Here is a 14,122-nt window from a genome sequence, read left to right as displayed (position 1 = left end):
ATTTTAATTATCATTAATTTAGAAGTTACAGAGTTATTTACTTATTTCATTTTATCTTAAAAAATATCACTGGATTCGTTTCTTTTTTTTTGGAGAAAGAATCTTGAGCATACTAACTACCGGAGCTTCAAAGCATAATGAAACTACGAAAGAAACAAGGTACGAAAGTACTAACTGTCCAATAAAAGTTATAACAACAGTGTCTATTCCCAGGTGAAACGGAGAATCCAAATGCATTGCAGTCAATCGAATAATAATAGGGTGAACTAGGTAAACACAATAAGTCACTCTGCTGAATGGATAGAGTATTGGTGCTGATAAAATCTCATTTATCCATCCTAAAATTAAATAATCAGTTTAACATTAATTTTCTTCTGGTAATTATTACTTTTATTTACAATTTACTTTACCTCCGTATCCTGTACTACATGCGACAATAATCCAGGAAAGTCCTAATGCCCATGCACTGTGACTCAGTGAAGAATAAGCAGCAGCTGTTACTGGAGAAAGTTCAGCTTCATAAAGACCATAAATTAAACTTAAAAGACAAGCTGAAGAAAGAAGCCACCCAACTACCACTGTTGCCTAAAATAGGTGAAGTGTTTTTGTTAACAAGCTTATTTAAATATGACTTATTTTAACAAAATTTAAATAAACGATATACATATGGTAACATTTTATTCATCTTACCTTGGACATCTTAATTTTACAGTCAGTCTTGAAAAGAAGATAGCCAACAGACATTCCAATGAGATATGGACCAAGTCTAGTCCAAGGTTTATCATAAATTTTATCAAAAAGAGCTAGAGGATCATCCAAGCTAGGCATGTGATTATTAACTAATGCAATATATCCAGTCGTAAGCCAAGAACTTATGAGCAACGCTGTGACAAGAAGTCCAGCGATTTTAAAATGATTTGTTGCGATAACGAGAATCACTGCTCCAATAACATAAAATTGGGTATCATCTGCTACATACCAACTCCATATCATGCACTAAAATATTAAAAACAAGTGGATTAGTAAAAAAAAATAACTTCAATTGCCAGTGTTTGCTAGTTAAAAATTAATTATAACATCTGAATTTCTCAATGTTTATTATGTATAGGATAAATATCATAAATCAAAAGTTGTTTTTCAAACATAAAACATTACCATCTGATCAACTGGAAATAGCGTGTTGATGTATAATAAATTTCTCCACCAATAATTTGGACAATTTTCATGGTCAGCTGTGGGTGGTTCAAAGACAGAATTAGCATGGAACCATTTCATCGTAACTTGAACAACACCCAAAATAAACATATATGGAGTAGTAAGTCTGCAGAATCGATATAACAGCAATCCTATGAATTTAAGAAGGCCAGCAACAAAACCATCAGTACCTTGAGTTAATTTATTTAAATCTCCCATCGCATTTGTACGGAAAAATAAAAAAGCGACTAATAAACCGCCCATAAAGAAAAAAGTATCTACGCTAAAAACTCCATTGGTTATTGTTTGAAAGAGGAAATTTTTTTCAACAATTTTGCGGTATTCCATGTTGTCGGAATACTTGAAGATCACGATACATGTGTGACCGAGAATAACCCAAGCCATAGAAATTGCGCGGAGACCGTGAATCGTACTGATTGTATCTCTACCAACAGATGGGTCACAAATTGTTTTCATGTTTTCTCTGACTGAAAATGATAGCAATAATTCCTTGAAAACACTCAATTCTTCATCATTAACAGAAGTTCCTGGACGAACAGTAATTTTGCCGTTACTTTTTATTTTATTTTTTTCATCATCATCCTCATCATCATTGTTGTTATTATCACTGATATTGTTGTTCATTGATGTTGTGATGGCATTTATTGCTTCACCTTATAAACAAAGAACAAAATAAATACTGTTTTTTTCGTTTAATGAACCATTAAAAATTATTTTATAATTTTTAACATACCATTTGATAATTTATGATTATCTATTATTGTTTGACGTATTTTCGAATGTTTCTCTAAGTCATAAATAGTAGCTTCTCGACGTTTCGTTGCAGTATACAGAAGGTAATAATCCAAAGCAGTTCCAACTGCCATTAACACAAGGACGATGATACTGCTCCCACTAAGAAATAAATATTACTAAATAAATAAACTTATTGCCATTAGGCTAATGGAAAGCTCAATTTAATTAAGATAAAAATGTTTTACTGACACAAGGATCCAAAAGACATTGTCAGAATAAAAATCATACGGATTATGTTGATCTCGTACTTTCTCAATGAAAGAATGTTTTTTCGCTACATCATTCACTGCTAATTTTCCAATCGTGTAAATGTCCTTTGATGTACAAGAGAATGGAAGACAAACACCTAAATGGATTGTTTTAGGCTGAAACAAAGTGAAATTTAATGGTATTTATTTGTTTCTGTACTAACATATTTTTTAAATTAATTTTTAAATGAATGATTATTCTAAAAAATGTCTTCATTGTCAAACATATAAGTATTTATTCATTTTAATGACAAAGTTCAAGTATTGTAAAAACTTCATTAAAATGAATTTAAACAAGAGATTTTTTTTTAAATTTATAAAATGTTTGTGGGAAACATTTCAATGTAAATGATAGCTATATTTTATTGATTGCAAATGATAGATGATGAGGCGTGTTTGGTGGTTTACGTAATACTTACAATAGGAGCTAATATGGTATTATTTAACAAAATAGTCATCATGAAAAAGCCAAGTTTATAAGGAGGATCATCAGGAATATCAGGAGATAATACTTGACTTCCAGAGAACCCAATGTTTATTTTCTTTTTCAAGTCGACTTTAGCATTTTCAACTTCACTGTCTGGTGATAATAACTGGCTCGATGATGCAAACTTGTAATTTTTCTTTGTGTAATCATAACCGATGTAGGTGCATTCAGTTGCGGATCCAGTAAAGTAGGAATTACCCCAGAAAAAGCTATTTGTAAATCTGCCAGATGAATCTTCGGCTATAAAAAGAAAAAATTAATTAATTTTGCTTTCAGGTAAAGTCAGAAATAATCTGTCCAATATATCATTCTTTTTTTAAAGAATGCTAAAACTAGGAAATATCGAATATTTTAAAAGGTTAAACGAATCAATTGAGTTTTATAAAATCTATAATGTAATAACATAAAAAGTTGAAATGGATTGCCAACTCGTTCCCTTGACTAAGATTACTTCTCAAGCTGTTTGACATTTACGTTCACTATCAAGGTTTTTCCTTTAGCAAGCGTGTGAAGTTCATGGACTGCTTTTTCCTGGATAAATATGAAGTTTCTGCTTCATTAAAGAAACATTAAATTCATTAGATCTTGTCAATAAAAATTTCACGATGAATTTATTCATTGGAACATTACTAAAAAAGCTCTGTCATGCATATAAATAAATAAATAAAATAACAAATGGAACCTATTTTTAATTTAAGTAAATTTTTTGAACCAACAAAAAACATGCAATAATATAAATTTCATCACAAGACATAAAACTTTCTACTCAGCGTTATGAGATCTCCAAGAGTGTAGTGGAGAAATATACAAAGAAATTATGAGACAATTAAGTAATCATAGCAGATGCAAGTAAAAAGGGCGGTAAAAAGCCCACTTTAATTTACAGACCATAAAATTTTTGATGGCACAACTTGTGTTTTCCAAGAATTATTAGCAAAGTTTTGAACTCATTTTTTTACAGCTTTCTATTGTTGGATTATACAACTTATATATGTCAATAGAAAAAAAAGCAACTTTGATGTTCGTAAAATAACAACTTTCTCGCATATTATTATTAGTTGGGAATTGTCAACAGTGAGTATGATGAGTGCAAGGTGCATTAACTTTTACTTCATGCCTAACAGAAAAATCGTGACGATTAGAAGAGACACGCTTTCATTGCTTCTTATGCATTTCCATTTCTTCGTTATTATAATAATCTATTATCTTCTGAGAGCCAAGAAAATCTGCATTTATTATTATTTACAGTGGTTAAATTTAAAAGCTGCCTTTTTTTTGCTTTCTATTGTTCTGAGGAAAATTAAATAACAATTTGTACATTTTTTATCATGATTCTTCTATGCTAAAATTTTTTCTGATATTATCATACATGTTATTTTAAGTAGTAGAGGTTAATTTATTTAAAAACAACCTTTCTTAAACCATCCAGATCTTTATCTAAACTCTCGACTAATTAATGTATTATTTATTTAACAATTTAGTAATAAAGAAAGTTTGCAATTCAAACAGCTTCATTTGTTTAGTTACATAACACAATTGATGTTCTTCTCATTGAAGCTTTTATTGCATCTTTATCTGTACAATGCTCATTTTTTCAACTTCTCAGATTGTATTCTCAAAAGCTGGAGTTTTATCAAAAAAATATTCTTCCTTTGAATCATCAATCATTAACGATGCTTGCTATTAACAATAGCATTGAAGCTGACTCAAGCGTATGATTGTTGAACAACTTTACATTAAACTTCATGATTCTTGGTGATTTTCATTTGACCTATTCCTGGCATAAAAATGGACTATTATGCAAAGTAATATTAATACAGTTATTGTTAGGTAATTCAAAACTTATGTCATATTTACATCAATTTTCCACCCGCTGTACTCACAATGCCGACTTCAATCTCTATCAACAGACATCTAAACGACCATTTAATAACTCTTACATCAGGAAAATTTACCCAGTAATAAGTAAGTAAATTAATTAGAATAGTGCGACTAAAATGAATGCTTCCGTGAAAGTTTATACAATTGATGAGTTTTTGACGCGTGACGAGTGACTCACGTAATTCGTGATATAGCCTATTTGTTTTGTACCATCCCCTCTATATAACTTAGGTTACATGGAAATTATGTAATTTTCATAATTGCTGCAATTTCAGAGGGCTGTAGTATCGACAAAAACTTTCTATATAACAACGCGTAATATATTGAAAGCCACATAAAAGAATATTTTCTTTAATAAGATGATTTAAGCCTGAGAAAATTTAAGAAGAGAAATTCTCTGGAGGCGTACACAGCATCTCTTGTAATTCTATCTTACTTATTACTCAATACTATCCCCTTGTATCCATATCCTTGTTCTTAGAACTCAATTTTTTAATCTACAAAAATGTCCATCAAACTTTTGCTTCTTTTTCTTGGTCAGTCTCAAGGTCTTTTAGATAAATCTATCCAATTTCGACATGGAGATTTATATTCTTCTAAGAATAGAAATTTTTTTTTCAATAAAATTCACATCAAAAAATTTCACTTTCGATAAAATTAACAATTTTTTGTCTCCGAAGTACTTTTACTTTTGCTTCAATCTTTCTCTAGTCATATTTATTGGCTTATCCAATAAGTATGAATTATTTATTTTATTCTGCTTTTTAAAAAATTTAAATAACTTAAAAGATTAACTTCTGAGTATTTTATAACTCTTGTAAATCTATGTAAAATTGGTCTTAATCGTGTATTTTATTGTTTACATAGAATAATTTTTTTGAAATTAATTTTTATTATTGTTACCAACAATAAACATATCCTATTAAATATTAAGTATCAATGATGACTTTATAATTTTATTACCTTTGAAAAGAATTTGATGTAAATTTCATCTAAACCCAAAATGAACCGTTATACGTACAATAAATATGTATATATCTGCACGACGTCAAAGAATGAGCGCGCCTGCTAAAAGTGAAACCTCAAAATGAAAGTAGGTAAACGAAGACGGACCCAGTGGACAACGTGTCCCCTTTTTTCTTTCTATAATAGATTGATACCAATTTTTTATCGATTGTTTCCAAAGTGGACAAACAAGAGATTCTTAAATATAAAAACAATAAAAAACAATTTGCACAATTCATTTAGATATAAATGAAAAAATTACAATTTCTAGTAAACAAATGATAAAAGTGACATTCTTCAAAAAGTGGTCCATGAGTAATGCTAAAAATCAGCATTGAATACGGTCGACATTTTACGAATGCCTATCACTTCCTCCTCAATGATGCTATCATCAGTGAAAGCGTCTGAAAAGTACAAGCTTGCCTGCTCTTCAGCACGTAATCCTCCATTGTCAGCTTCGATTCATGATCATGACATTTATGATTAAATTAAGTCTATTTATCTGGAAAAATAAATTTAATCAAAAATCAAGAAAAATGAAAAATTTACCCTTGAGAGCCCATTTTTCTTTCTTCTGAAGTCCTTCAATATATCTCGTAATATCCTTCGCGCACTGTATGTCCACATTTTGGTCCTTATTTTCAGACCAATTTTCTGCTAGGATTTTGGTATTAAACAAGTCTAAGTCTTCAACAAGTGTACTCCAATTAAGGTGAGTCAAGTCTTGATCCTCTTCCGGCGAACTCTGAACCCGATAATTCGTATTAGGTATCTTAAATGTATGTATTTGAGGTATAACAATGGTATCTGATGCTTTCAATGGATCCTCGGCGAGAATTTTCACCACAAACAATATCAACAAAAAGAACCACGTTGAATTATTCATTTTTTTAAAACTACTAATTGCCTATTTGACTACTTAAAATATGAATTATTTAAATATTCAAACTCACGTTGCCATTATTAAATAAGTTATCTAAATTATACTGACAATTCACTAATTTTATCACTATTAAAAAATTATAAATTATAATCGTTATATTTTTCCACAGCTAAGTAAATGTTATTTGAACTAATTAATATTGAACTATTATTACTATTAGAAATAGTTTATGTCAGATTATTTAAGGAGTAACGTGGAAACTTGAGGTGTTTCATTTTCGCAATTTTTTTAAAATTCCAAATCACTCACTTTAGAGTAACTTTGAATTTCTTTCTTCAGTTACTGACACGACAAAACGTCCAACGTAGAATAAGGCAGGTGGAGAAATGGTTTTAGTGGTCCTACTCTTACCGTCACTGCAGTTCGCTCAGACTTTTTATTTTATGTGGTAGGGAGAAGAAGAGACGTTTTTACCACTGACATTAGTGAATATACATACAATTGTTCACAAAAGAGTTTGATTACCATAATTAAAAGAGTTATTATGATAAATTTTATCAGATAAAATATAAATCTAAATTAATTGGTTACCTGTAAGAACAATGCCCGATTGTGTCAGATAATCTGTTTTTGTGTATTACATATGTACAAATTTAATATAAAATTAATTAGTAATGATGAATTAATTTAAAACAATTTGGCCTTCAATTTTGCTTTGGTTACGACTTGAATCTGATGACTTTTTGATGTAATTCTTCCAATGACGCAATGGATGAAAAATTCGCAAAAAAGAAACCATTGGAGCTTCAAAAAGTAAACTAAGAATGAGTGCTGCTGTGTAAGAAGCTATTGTTGCTCCAAAAAATAAAATTGCCTGTTGAGTAATAAATAAAATCAATTAATAAATGATTAATTCTAAGGAAAAAGGAAATCGAAAAGTGCAACAAAGAGAAATTTGTAAAATTATTTGGCTGATGAAACTTGGAGATTATTAAGAACAGAAAGGAAGAGTTAATTATTTTTAAGGTAAGTTAGCTGTTAGTAAAAAAAAAAGTATCTAATTGCAATTTAATTTTGAATGATAAAGAATGTAGATATTATTGTAAATGAGATGATTATCAATCTTATGCTTACGATGAACACTCGAGAGAGATGTAAAGAACTTTCACTATGTAGAATCATTGCTCTCATCAGAGTCGGATGAATCAGGTAAACACAGTAAGTCAATCTCGACAACGGATATAGATATTTCCAGGATAGAAAGGTGTTGACAAACCCTGAAAGCTCATTATTTTATATTAATGTTTCAATTTAAGAGAAAAAGTTACACGTGATGTTTTTACTTCTTACTCACCGCCGTTTTGAGTAACGCAAACAATGAGTACCCATGCTACGCTAACTGCCCAACCAGAGTGAGAAAATACAGTATACATCGTTGAAGAAACTGGTCCGAGAGTATTTCCGTATAGTCCATAAACAATGCTTAATAATGTAACGATTGATGCTGTCCAGCCGGCTATTTTTATTGGCTATTGATAATTTCAATCATAATTGGTATTGGTACTTTTTTTTTGAGCTGAATAAATCAGGTAATTTCGAAGCTCAATCATGAGCAATAACATCAAATTTAAATTCCAAAATGTTAACATAAATTTTTTATTACTGAGATAATTAAAATTATGTCTGTCATATGATTTTATGTTAAATGTTATTTTTATTGTAATTTTTACACAACGTTATCTAAATTAGACGGTTTAATCTTGATTATTACTAAATAATCGATTTTTTTAAAGATTACATCAATTACTTTATTGATCGTTGTTATCAAAATGATTTAATTTAAAAATTTAAGAAAAGATTCAAAAGTATCAGAATTTATTGAATATCTCAAAAACTAAGGCCAACTTTCCCTCATGCTTCCTATTTATTATGAAATAATTATTTTGATAGTGAAAAAAATTAGCCTTTCAAAATATTTAAACTTAATTTATTATGTTGTTTATATTTGAAGGTTTCTTCCGTCAAAAAAAGCTTTAATTTATTCATAGTTATTTATTCTTTAATAAAAATATTGAATTATGTTAAAAAAAATGACGGTATGCTTAATATATTTACCTTATTAATTTTCAATTTGCAGTCGATTCTGTACAAAAACCATCCCACAGCCATACCAATTAAGTAAGGTCCAATTCTAGTCCATGGTTTATCATATAGGCTTTCGTAATGTGCGAAAGGATCTTGAATTCTAAGTTACGTGGGATAACACATTATAATAATGATTAATCATGTAATTATTCATAAATCTTTCTAAATCCGCTTACGTTGGAATATGATTGGTATTGAAGGCGATCACAGTAGTTACAATCCATGATGTAATAAGGACGAAAACTCCAATTATTGCAGCTGCCGTGAGATAACTGTAAATATTCAAGAAATGTTCCATTTCAATGAATTCTGAATAAATACTTTCTATGGACTTAAATCTAGAGAGAAGTTGATCATAGAAAGTTGATCGATTTAATTACCTGGATCCAATAATAAGAATGATGATTCCAAATATGTAAAATTGAGTATCGTTTGCTAAGTACCAACTCCAAACCATGCACTGGAACAAAAAGATGAATCAATTATTGATCATAACTCATTAAAAAACTTGTTGAACAATTTGTTTGAATATTTTAGTAAACTAACATTCAATAATCAATACTTGTAAGGCAATCAATATTAAAATAATTACTCTTGTCTACCCACAGACTTCAATTGACAGAGCTGTCACTTGATTTGCTATTTGATCATTGATTCAAGTCCAATTGATTTACATTGAAACATGACATCTAATTACTGTAAGATAATTTTGAAAAAGGTCGAATAAAAAATTACCTATGGATACTTTTAATTGATTTTGATAAAAAAATTCCAGATAGATCATTACATCTTCCAAGTCATTTGAATTATGTGATTCACTAAAGTTGAGCTACCAATTGAAAACTGTTGAAATTTTTCATCAACCATAAAAACTGAAATTGTAATTGCCCATTATAACTCGTAAAATTATAATTACTATCGGTGCAAAATTCAAGCAAGTTAGTTGATAAAGTTGTAATTATTATGAGAACATTAAACTTTTATGAGAATTCTCATAAATGTTAAAATAAAATATTTTTCATGTCGTACATGGTAAACAATTTATTCATTGTAAAGTTAATAAATTCTTTACCAGTTAAACATATATATTTTAAAATAACTGACAATTTTCATGTGTTGCTCATAAAAAAACGACATTAAAATATTTTATTTTCAGAGTAAATCGTTTTTTCTTAACGAATAAAATACATACAAAGATGATGAAAAACATTTCTCTAATTACCCTTTCTTCCATGGCAAAATAAGTGTTGAGATAGATGGCATTTCTCCACCAAAATTTCTTACAAGTTTCATGATCCAATGTCGGTAGTTCAATAGCAGAGTGATCATGATACCACTTCATTAAAGTCTGAACGATGCCAATCGCCAAGAGGTAAGGTGGTGTTAAGCGAAAGTAGCGATAAAAAACTAATCCAATGAACTGAAGTATTTTTCCAATAGCACCTTGAGTGATTTTCTTTTCATTTAATCTTCGCTTCGACATGGTTCTAAAGTAGAGAAATGTCACTAGACATCCGCTTACAAAAAAGAATGAATCTACAGCGTAAGTTCCATTACTAATTGTTTGATAAAAAAAATCTCTTTCTGCTACTTTACGAAATAAATGAGTATCTGTAAACATACAAACGTGTAGTCCAATTTTTGGAGTAAAACAAATATATACAGAGGATATTTAATTATTTTCTACATATTTCTATACTTGGCTAAAAAACTTTATCAAGTATTTTTTGAATATGTAAAACTCAAATAAATATTATATCAGACGAATAAATGTTTATTATTATATTTATTATATAAAAATGATTATTTCAATCATATCATACCTGAAACTTCATTGGCGATAAGACACATGTGTACCATAATAATCCATAACATTGAAATTAGTCGTATTCCATGAATAGGAGCCAATGTATCATGTCCAACATCTAGGCTTGCAAGTTTGGAGATATTCAACAGTAAGCTGAATGATAAAAGAGCCTCAGACATGGGTTTAGGTACACTCTTTGTATTCCAAAGATCTGTTAAACAATTTTTATTTAACTGTTTATATAAAACTAAATTCTTTTTTAATTTTCCCAAGCAGAAAAAATTGAATCTGGTACTCAATTGTGATTTCAACTTACCAAGTGTTGCATTATGTTCTTTGATACTCCACAATTTAGAAAACGTAAATACGTTATTATCTTTCTTTATAAAACTTTCTTCATATTTTAGGGTTTTATGTTGTCTAACAATGCTGACATTGTTTGAGTTTTCCGACTTCAAGGAACTCAAAACTTTATATCGCAATGCAATATCATAGCTTGTCCCCATAATAACCATGAAAATGACGAATATACTTGTGGTTCTATTCAGACATAAAAATAGAATATCACTTAAATTACTGTATGAAAGTGGATAATTATTTTTTTTCTAGAAATATGTTTCTACTGTACAAAATTATCTGAAAAGTAGAATCATGCCATAGAGAATATCCTTCTGACAAGTTTCTGACGTAATTTATCCTAATTTCTTTCTCCGTGCTCGTGGCCTTTAGTGATTCATCTATGCCGAAATTCAAGAGCTTCTTTACATCAATACTTTGACAGCTTGATGGAAGACACAGTCCAATAGTTATATGAATCTGAAATAAATATATAATGGATAAATAATAGACATTAGATAAATTGAACTTGAATCTTTGACAATGTGAATATAAAATCTATTTTTATCATTATAATAATAAGTTTCTTTAATTTAAATTTGTAAAACTAGTATTCTGTAATATTTGGTGATTAAAAAAAAAAGATGGCTTATAATTTCACTATTGAATTAAAAATTTACTGAACTGTATAAGAAATCAATAAATTAAATTTTAATCAAGATTTCACCATTTTCTTCATCAATAAAAATTTCTTCATGAATAATTCATTTTTACGAGCGCAAAAAATTGGATTGCGAAGTAATTATTATATTCACAACAATGTATTGCTAAAAAAACGTTACAGTTTTAATTCTAACATCTATTCTTATACAATAAACTTTCAATCTCATTTAATTCTATAATAAAAAAAAAACTACATTTTTTTGGCAATTCTTTGACAATTTAATCTTTAAAACTTCCTTCATGTTTTAGATGAGTAATATATAAAAACTCCATATTATAAAGTTACCTATAGCAATAAAAAAAAACTCAATTAAGAATAACTTTCATTAATTAGAGAAATGTTACCATAAAAGATATTTTATGGTTCTTGATTACTCTTAATACTTACAGTGTTCAGACGTATCTCAGGTGATCGGAATTGAACATTTACCGAATTAACGGCAACAGGAAAAGGAGGAATACCATCCAAATCAACTTTCCCTCTATTACTTGCATTGAACAGTCGATACTGAATAAATTCATTGTCAAGCTCTCTACATTGGCTAACGGCTCCAAGCCAGAACCGATTTCCTGATAATAATCCTCCAGAGTATTTACCATTTGCATCTAGCACTGCAATAAAAACAATTATAATTAATGTTATACAACTTTCATCTAATTATTGCTAACTCTTTCGTTTACATCACTTTACAATTTTTTATTCGTTCATTATAAATGTTGCTCTTTTATAATAAAGGATATGAAATATGAGAGGTTAGCTTTCTAAGGGCTTTTTATCCGTGATGTAATTGGTTGAAATTGTAACGGATTTTAGCATGTGATTGATTGAAAACTAATTAAGTTTTTGAATTTTATAGAGCAAAGAGGTGCGTTTGGAATGGTTAGTATAGTAAAAAGAAAAAAGAGGTATAATCCAGCAGGCGTAAAGGCTTTCTTTACATAACCAAACGATATTCTACAATTAAAAATATTATAACGATATTATACATACATAACCGGATTTCTATTGTATAATAGACATATCCATGATAAAAAATTATGTTTAATGATATCATTTCTCTATCTAATTTTCACCTGTTTGCATTCAGTTTTAGAATCACACGCAACGCCATTTTATAATAAAAGTATCTCCAACGGACGTTCTTTGACTTTATGTTGGTTGATTTAATTACGTTATTTGCACAGTCATAATTATAATTTTATAATTGTCACGATAACTGGTGACACTTTAATGTAATGATATTATTAAAAACAAGTAATGGTTAATAATTTTATTATCAAATTATTACAAAATTATTAAATGATTTATTTTTACTTAGGTAATTTAGAGATTTCCTTCTCAGGCTTGTCAGTTGATAATAGTTATTAACTACATATTTAGAAGGATTATTTAATAAAAGAAACTCGCTCAATTGATTACAGTGAATTGGTTGTCTTATTTCTATTGAATAATCTTCTGAGAAATTCTGTAACATGAAGATATAGAATTTCTCACGAAGATAAAGTTATTTTATAAAAAATTAAATATAACTAACAAAAAAATTTTGTTATTTTTATTTGAATAAGAATGATTACTTAAAATCATTTTTATTGAATCAATAAATAAAAATGATTAATAAATATTTCAATGAATAAATAATTAACAAAAACTTCTTTGTATACTGAAAAATATAATAAGAAAAAAAAAATGTTAGAAAATTATAATTAACATTTGATAAAATTATTAAACTCTACATTTTGGCTTAAATAATATTATTACTTGTTTATAAATTAAATAAATCTTTATCATAAAAAATAAAATGATACTTGTACTTGGGGTATTTGTTAGTAATTCTAAATTCCTAAATTAATTCAGAATTGTAAAGCTTAAAAACAAAAATACTTATTTTTATTAATTATTGTAATTTCTGAATTATCATTAAAATGGTTTACTTTGTACTGCCCATGATGCTTCATCACTAATTCCTTTAAAAAACAGACCAATATCTTCTTCACAATTTTCAGAAACATTCAAACCCAACTCTGTCCTCAAGTGCCATCTCGAAATGACTGATTTAAAATTCCACAAATTAGAAATATGATTTAAATGATCATCAAAAACAACTGGACCACTTAGTCTATGATCTATCAAAAAACTCTGATTATTGTCTTGAGTAACTTTAAACGCAAACACGACATGCAAAAACCAGCAGCCACGGATTATGTCAATCAAAATCATCTTATCTTATGAAAAAACTCACAAATTATAGAAATTAAATCGGATTCTTATTGATTTAATATTAATTTCTTCGCAGGTATTATTTCCATTTGAGATTAATTGACATATAATAAGAATTTAAGAGACACGATAATTTTAAGTATATAGTGAACGAATTGCGGTGTAACCCGATCAAGAACACTCTTGGCTATGTTGATGACAGTACCTTTTCACTTCAAAGAACGCGGGCGAAAGCGACTTCCGCACTGTTATCCGATAGGCGTGAGTGTATGTTATTATCACCAAGAAATTATTTACGCTCAGTAAACTTCTGTTTTTCCCCTCTTCTCACTTACATTAATAACTAATTTCACATTGCAGAATACGTCAATATTAAATC

The 14,122-nt window shown here is 28.6% G+C and overlaps 2 protein-coding genes across 5 annotated transcripts; both read right to left on the bottom strand.

Annotated features, from left to right (window-relative positions):
- Window positions 1–12: 12 nt before the first annotated feature.
- Window positions 13–6,844, bottom strand: LOC118072505 (O-acyltransferase like protein-like). The gene is made up of 9 exons (XM_035092426.1): window positions 6,729–6,844; window positions 6,181–6,640; window positions 2,678–2,985; window positions 2,200–2,375; window positions 1,949–2,109; window positions 1,156–1,868; window positions 691–996; window positions 411–585; window positions 13–338 (listed from the first exon to the last, which is right to left on the bottom strand). Exons 2-9 carry the CDS (start codon window positions 6,515–6,517, stop codon window positions 67–69), a joined length of 2,448 nt encoding a protein of 815 aa, XP_034948317.1. The 5' UTR covers window positions 6,518–6,640; window positions 6,729–6,844; the 3' UTR covers window positions 13–66.
- A 280-nt stretch (window positions 6,845–7,124) lies between these two features.
- Window positions 7,125–13,695, bottom strand: LOC118072506 (nose resistant to fluoxetine protein 6-like). Of its 4 annotated transcripts, XM_035092428.1 has the most exons (13): window positions 12,600–12,664; window positions 12,517–12,528; window positions 11,914–12,137; window positions 11,095–11,282; window positions 10,783–11,006; window positions 10,483–10,677; window positions 9,882–10,270; window positions 9,040–9,119; window positions 8,836–8,931; window positions 8,630–8,759; window positions 7,869–8,043; window positions 7,649–7,791; window positions 7,125–7,388 (listed from the first exon to the last, which is right to left on the bottom strand). In XM_035092428.1, the coding sequence occupies exons 1-13, from the start codon at window positions 12,607–12,609 to the stop codon at window positions 7,197–7,199; spliced, it is 2,058 nt and encodes a 685-aa protein (XP_034948319.1). In that variant the 5' UTR covers window positions 12,610–12,664; the 3' UTR covers window positions 7,125–7,196. The 4 variants fall into 4 exon arrangements, with proteins under 4 accessions (XP_034948319.1, XP_034948320.1, XP_034948321.1 ...); XM_035092429.1 differs by lacking the exons at window positions 12,517–12,528; window positions 12,600–12,664 and adding an exon at window positions 13,458–13,695; XM_035092430.1 differs by lacking the exons at window positions 12,517–12,528; window positions 12,600–12,664 and adding an exon at window positions 12,841–12,881.
- Window positions 13,696–14,122: the final 427 nt, after the last annotated feature.

The sequence above is a fragment of the Chelonus insularis genome, unplaced genomic scaffold (genome assembly GCF_013357705.1).
Source record: "Chelonus insularis isolate UGA/USDA-ARS -01 unplaced genomic scaffold, ASM1335770v1 contig_93_pilon, whole genome shotgun sequence".
NCBI lineage: Eukaryota > Metazoa > Arthropoda > Insecta > Hymenoptera > Braconidae > Chelonus > Chelonus insularis.
Note: the sequence above shows the minus strand (reverse complement) of the source record. Positions and strands in the feature narration are given on the sequence as shown.